Source organism: Protobothrops mucrosquamatus, unplaced genomic scaffold, assembly GCF_001527695.2.
Source record: "Protobothrops mucrosquamatus isolate PMUCROS unplaced genomic scaffold, P.Mucros_1.0 scaffold2764, whole genome shotgun sequence".
In the NCBI taxonomy this organism is placed as follows: domain Eukaryota; kingdom Metazoa; phylum Chordata; class Lepidosauria; order Squamata; family Viperidae; genus Protobothrops; species Protobothrops mucrosquamatus.
This window is the reverse complement of record NW_015388803.1, coordinates 110,403-117,926: the sequence shown is the minus strand read 5'-3', so window position 1 is coordinate 117,926 and position 7,524 is coordinate 110,403. Positions and strand designations below refer to the sequence as shown.

At 34.0% G+C, this 7,524-nt stretch overlaps 1 protein-coding gene across 1 annotated transcript in view; it reads left to right on the top strand.

Moving 5' to 3' along the window:
* LOC107296363 (dynein heavy chain 8, axonemal) overlaps window positions 1-7,524 on the top strand; it is a gene marked incomplete at its 5' end in the record, with an annotated part of 66,822 nt that overhangs the window by 21,093 nt on the left and 38,205 nt on the right. Inside the window, 4 exons of the mRNA XM_015825710.1 lie at window positions 878-1,008; window positions 2,630-2,783; window positions 3,515-3,679; window positions 5,573-5,799. Coding sequence (XP_015681196.1) covers window positions 878-1,008; window positions 2,630-2,783; window positions 3,515-3,679; window positions 5,573-5,799 — 677 coding nt within the window. The remainder of the gene's footprint in view (window positions 1-877; window positions 1,009-2,629; window positions 2,784-3,514; window positions 3,680-5,572; window positions 5,800-7,524) is intronic.

The window sequence follows — 7,524 nt, the reverse complement described above, 5'->3', positions numbered from 1 at the left end:
TAATGTGGTACTTAATTTGAATTATGTTATTATTTAAAGATTATTGGGTCTATGTTTTACCAGTAGAAAATCTATGGCATTACTTATAAAACTCAAAGGGACATAAAAGCAATTCTATAGAGCAGGGGTTCCCAACCCCCGGGCCATGGACCGGTACCGGTCTGTGACCTGTTAGGAATTGGGCAACGTAGCTGGAGGTGAGAGGCGGGTGAGTGAGTGAAACCAAAACCATCCCCATCCCAGTCCATGGAAAAATTGTCTTCCACAAAATTGGTCCCTGGCACCAAATGGATGGGGACCACTGCTGTGGAGGAGACTTCAGTGTGGGCTTTTGTAAATACTGCATATGCATTGGAATAATATAATAAAATTTAACTATTGTTTTTTACAACACAGTTCAGAGAAAGCTTCTATGAAGTTCCTTTGAGACTATACCAATGCACATAGAGATGCACACCATCCTCAAAGAAGAATGTTTTTTTTATCTCCTTTTCACTGAATGGAAAAGATCTATTAAAAAGTGACTAAATTGGATTTCCTTTTTTAAAAAATCTTCATTAGAGCTTCAGTGTAATGTAGTAGCTAGAACAGAAGAGACACTAAGGCTTGAATCCATTCTCATCTGGGGAAACTAGCTAGGTGACTTTAGGCCAGTCACACTCCTAGCCCCTCCTACTCCTCACATTTGGTTTGAAACTAAAAGGAAGCTCTAACTTTATTTCCCCATCACACACTCCTGAAGAAAAGACGGAATATAAATCCAACTAAAAACAAATCAAAATCTTTAAAAATAGGCTTAGGCAATGATTCAGCTTTGCCATCCTTGTACAATGAGTTTAGCATACAATGAATGTCCTTTTCTCTTTTAATATTGTAGATCTCCCGAATAATTCGGACAGCATGTGGAAATGCTTTACTTGTAGGAGTTGGTGGTTCTGGAAAACAGAGTCTTTCAAGGCTTGCTTCTTTTATAGCTGGATATAGAATCTTTCAGATAACTTTAACAAGGTCAGAAACATATACTTAATCAAAAATGATTTTGAGTTTCCATGCAGAATTAGAAGCTCTTATTTGTGATGAAGGTAGATTGTGTATATTTATGTGTATATAGGATCATTGTTATGATATTAATGATTATATTCAACTGTTGAGTCATATTAAATCAAATACTAAAAAAATGACATAACTGAGGAAAGAATTTCTATTTATGTGAAGAAATTCTTGTCCTGCCCTCTTATAATACAACTTATAATACAACTTTTCAAATGGCACTTGGCATGCCACTTGGAAAAGACTTGGTATGACTGGAAGTTCCTTCTCAGATGCCTATCCCAGGTCTTTGGGAAGGACTTCACAGGTAGATAAAAATGCCAAATGCAGTCTAATATCTGACTGACTGTGCAAGCAACCATAATGTAAGAGTTACAGTATACTAAACTAAAATATTTATATGCCATCTACATTTATATGCCATCTATAGATAAACAAAAACATTAATTTCATTTGTGATCCCTCTCAAATTAACAAATGTGCATATTTTCTTTTATTCTTGAATTCTTTTAACTGCATTGATACTTTGCATATGATGAATTTTTACTGGCAATCTTATAATGCAGAAAAGTTATTACAATTTAAATTGATCATATCAATGTGATTATTGATTGATAATAACTCAATTTACTTAAGATTAGGATCTGACATATATTCTGAGGCTGTGCTACAGAGTTAAGTATTATAAAGCATCAGTGGGACAATGCTGTCAGTAGATGTGAGTTATAGTTCAAGCAGAATGCTAATATATTATGTTGGTTCACAGCTGATTCATGATGGTACTGTGTCTAATTTATACAAAGATAACCTTAATTTCTCCTAAATTGGTGAACAAGTTTTGCATAAAAATATCCTGGAATTATCATTAGCTCAGACTCGAAAAGCTACTTGGATAAGCAGCAAAATGTTTCAAACCCCTCAAAAATAGTCTAGTTGCCATGATTCAACTTCCAGACAACTCTAGCTGGCTGATTGAGAATCTTCGTAGACATCCTGGAACCAAGTTTAATTTTAAATTGGGCTTATTTTTAATATATAATCTAATTCCACATCGTTCTCTTTGTTTTGATTCAGTTTGAACAAATTGTATCTTTCAGTTGTTATAGTCCAGTCCTGGCAGTCATCCCAAACAGGTTTCCTTTTTATCTATTAAATCAGATGTGCCTTTATCTACTAAGAGCTTAAATGCATTTTGTTTCTTTCCCACACTTTGACATTAATATGTGGGCAATAAACCTCATGACTGATATCCCAAAGGTGCTTTTTCACGAGGCAACTTGACTTTCTTATTTTTCTTTAAAGATGTTTCACATCTCATCCAAGAACTTTCTTCAGCTCTGATGAATGATACTTTTTCTTATTTTTGCTTGAGTGGTTTTAGAAGTTCCATTTCAGTAACACTCCCCATTAAAATATGCAACAAAATTTCTTTATGGATATAAGAGAGCATTTATAGTTGCATATGGAAGTCTTCTCACCTCCAATCCTTGCTGTATTTTCATTAATATTTCCTAAACTTATAGGTGATGAATTTCTACTGCAGGTTAAATTTGTTTGTTGGTTTGCTTTCTCCTCTCAGGTCCTACAATGTGACCAATCTAACAGATGACTTAAAGAACTTATATAGAGTTGCTGGTGGTGAGGGAAAAGGAATCACATTTATTTTCACAGATAATGAGATAAAAGACGAAGCATTTCTTGAATTTCTTAATAATCTGCTTTCTTCTGGAGAGGTTAGAATTTCAAATCACTATAGAGGTTGCTGTTATACTGATTATAGCATTCTTACTTGTAGTTAAATATACCAGTAAGCTTCACCTTGATTAAGACCCTGATAAGATGACTCATAAAGCATAAAATTTAATCTCTGAAGCACTTTGGAAGTTGCTGAGTTTTATTCAAAAGCTAATTTGATGTATTAGTTTGAAAAATTGAAATTTCATTTATTCATTGACAGTAATCTGAAGCATAAAGTAGTATAACCTTTTTTTCCTCACAAGAAATACATAAGGAAGTAATAGACCTCTATAACAGAATGAAACTTAATAAATCTGAGACAAATAAATGCAAGGGATTAGCATCAGAATCTTTAGCTAGCCAGTATCCCATTTTGTTTCAGTGGAGTATATTTGCTGTAACTTATTATTATTCATTTATCATCTAATAAAGCTAATAATATTTCTAGAATGTTCAATATTTTAAACTAGCTGTAAGCATTGGAAAGAATAAAATCCCAAGCACAAAAGACAAAGTGCAACATTTTGAATACCGTGTACATGAATATCTATGCTTCATTATTTCTTGACATCATATATTTTTATAAAATACATTAGCGAACCTCAGTTACCTATGAATTATAAACTGAAGCAGATGTCTCCTGAATTAGGAGAGTCTTGGAATCTATAAATTAAAAACTGTGGTATTTTAATAATATTCATAAACATCTTTTTTCTGTAATTTTAAGATCTCCAATTTATTTCCTCGAGATGAACTGGATGAAATAACCCAAGGACTTATATCTGTAATGAAAAAAGAGCTGCCACGAGTTCCCCCAACTTTTGATAATCTTTATGAATATTTTATATCACGGTCAAGGAAAAACCTCCATGTTGTACTCTGCTTTTCTCCTGTGAGTTTCCTTTAAATATATGCTTAGACAACTAATGACCCATTAGATCATCATTTCAGAGATATTTCCTTGCCTAAACAGAGAAACAGGATGATCATGGGTAGGCAAAAAAGCAGTGGGAACGGGAACTTCTGACTTCCTGTTGGCTTTCTCATTGACTTCCCTTGTAGGACGTTGGCAGGGAACATTGGAAATGACAATCACGTGATTATGGCTGACCATAGCATCAGGATGGTGCTAAAGTAGCTACATCCTCAACAAATGTCAGTCTTGTGGGACTAATGGGTCCCAGACTTTTGATGCATTATGTTAGCCCAGTTGAGGTATAGGTGGGCCTCAATTTACGAGTACAATTGAGTCCAAAATTTCCATTGTTAAGCAAGACAGTTTAGTGAGTTGCATCCCATTTTATGAATTTTATTGCCACAGTTGTTAAGGCAATCACTGCAGATGTTAAGTGAATCTGGCTACCCTCTTTGTACTTTGCTGGTTGGAAGCCAGCTGTGAAGTTACAAGTCATAAATACATGCTAGTTGCCAAGCACCCAAATTTGTTCAAGTGACTATGGAGATTCTGCAAAGGGTCATAAATGTGAAATGTGGTCGTAAGTCACATTTTTCAGTACTGTTTTAACTTCGAGCGTCACTAAATGAATGTAAGTCAAGGATTATCTGTTATTTCAAAAACTGTTGCCCTATGATGCACATGTTACCCAATTGAAAGTTACAAACAGGAGGGTTTTAGTAGTGGGTGAGTTAATGTGTGTATGTTTATTAAGGGATTGCAAGGTTGTAAATAGGGATTCATTATTTTTTTGTCATTCTAAGCCACTGAAAAATTATAAAAATTATAAATAAGATTTTTTTTTTAAAAAAAGTAAAGTTCCAAAGAAATCCTGCAAGTTTAATTCTGCAGTCATTTTTGTAGGAATGTCTATTAAGTTAAAATAGACTTCTGTATATATAAATATAGTATAAAATATTCAACCCAATTCTATATATGCTATTTGGAAGTAAGTGCCACTCCCAAATAACATGCACAGAAGTATAAAGTAAAGTTCAGAAGGATTTCCTTTCTTAAGGATACAAATAATGTTCTAGACCAGGGGTGTCAAACTGCCGGCCCATGGGCCAGATGCATCATGTGGGAGCCACGCCCACCCCAGCTCCAGCAAGGGGGAAAAAGTCACAATACATTGCAACATATCATGTGACACGGCAAGTTTGACACCCCTGTTCTAGACCTATTTATTCCAGATCTAGACATAGCATGGCATTTATGTTGTATAGCAATATTCAACATAAGTTTGCTTTTAAAAAATACAAGCATTGTTAGAATCATGTTTCTAATATTTTGTTCCTCTATTAAATTATTTAATTAGCAATTACTTTGTTATAATTAACAGCTTACATTCTAAAATACTTATATTAAAATATGAAAGATATCATAGGAGCCTTTTTTCTCCTCTCTCCAATGAGGTTTTATGATATTACAGATCTTGTGCAGATTAGCTCATATTTATACTAAGCAATAATGTGATTTCCTTGGAATGTTATATGAACACAGCTAATATGAATATCACTAGTGCCTTAAAAATTAACATGTTGTTTATTGTGATTAATCCATAGGTTTAACACAATGTATGAACCTAGACTATGTGTATAGTCCCAGCTTTTTTTATATGTAACAATTGCACTGGAAACTGTATATAAGTCAGACAGCATATAAGTTTAATAAATCATCATCATCATCATCTTGATCATCGTCATGATCATCATGATCATCATCATGATCATTATCATGATCATCATGATCATTATCATCATCTGTTATATTTGCCATAAATATATTTCATTGATATGTCACTTTTTCTCTATGTCTTATTTTTGCTAGGTTGGTGAGAAATTTCGTGCACGGTCTTTGAAGTTTCCTGGTCTTATATCTGGATGTACTATGGATTGGTTTACTCAGTGGCCCAAGGAAGCCCTTGTTGCTGTGTCACAATATTTTCTGTCAGGTTTCAATATTGTCTGTTCTTCTGAAGTTAAAGCACACGTGGTAGAAACTATGGGCATCTTTCATGACCTAGTTTCAGAAAGCTGTGACAATTATTTTCAAAGGTAATATTTAAATGTGTATAATTCTGTAATAGCTGTTTTAAAAATATATGGTTTTATATACATAAAATTTTTTATAGGATGAACACATTTTACAAGAAAAAAGCTAGCAGAAAATGGACATGGAAGAGTCCATCGGGATACTCCAGCGAAATTGACTATATCATGTCAAGTGATAAAACCATATTCTGCCATTGTACTGTCATCAATTGTTTTAATGTTGGAAGTGACCATAGAATGGCACAAGCTAAAATGAAGATAGACTGTCGAAAAGAATGTATGAAAATGATAAAGATGTCATGAAAAACAAAAAAAGAGTGATAAGCTGTTAGAGGAGAACAGCAACGTTGAGATTAATCTGTCAAATTGCTTTGCTCTATTTCAACATTTGGAAGAGATGAACATTACAGACTAAAATGAACAAATAGTCAAAAACATTCTTGAATCTGCTGCATCTATAGCACTGCCAGAAAAACACTTGGTACAGTCAAAAATCTCTGATGAAACTATTGATTTAATGAAAAAATGATAGACAATGAGGAATACCAGATGTTTCACTAATAAACTGGAATACATTGAACTTTGCAAGACCATAAGAAAACATATCCAAAAAGAAACACATCAATTTAATGTGAAGCTTGTGAAAAAGGCAATTGAAGAAAACAAAGGAATTAATAAAGCAAAATGCAAGCTTATAAACACAAGAAACAAGGTTTTTGCATTAAAATGTGAAGATGGCTCTGTGTGTAGAACAAGACATTAGAAATAATTGGAATTCTATCCAGAGCTATACAAAGATCAAGATCACTCAAAAGAAACTACATCCATGAAAGAGGAAATGCCAGCTATCCTAGTGGAGGAAGTATCAAGTACCATAAAATCAATGAAAAATGGCAAAGCTTCAGGAAATGACTATGTTACGGTTGAAATGCTAAAACTGGTGGTCACAGTTTACACAAGATAATAGCAAAACTATACCCAAGATGCCTCAGAGAAGAAAAAAATACCTGATGCATAGAAAAATGTTGAAGTGATTCTTACACACAAGAAAGAGCCCAAGATGTTTTAAAGAACTATCGCCCAATAACCCTTCTCTATCATCTACAGGATTTTCACCAAGATAATAGCAAAAAGAATATTGAGCACATTAAATGATGCACAGCCAAAGGAGCAAGCAGGGTTCAAGGTTCAGGCTACAGCATAAAGGATCACATCCAGGTTGTTCAGCAAGTCATTGAAAGGCACAACAAGTGCATGGCTTTCATTGACTACGGAAAAGCGTTTGGCTCAGTATTCCAGCAAGCAATAATTAATACATTGCTCTAATTAACCATGGCATAGACACTGCTTATATAAATTTAGTACAATCAATATATAAAAAAAACCAATGGCGACAATTAAAATTTTTCAGTCAGTGTGTGTTACCTGCTCTAATATATGCCAGTGAAACATGGACATTAAATTCACAATGGATACTAAAGCTATGAGTGGTGCCAAGAGCCATGGAAAGATACATGCTCGGCACTACAAGACAAGATAGAAAGACCCGCACATGGTTTAGAGAACAAACAAAAGTATACGATATCATCAAGAGAGTAAAAGAACTGAAATGGAAATGGGTTGGTCACATAGAAGAAGAACTGATGGCAGGTGGACCAAGGCAGTCATAGAATGGATCCCATTTGATAACAAGCATCCATGAAAGAGACCAAAAACAAAATGGATCAA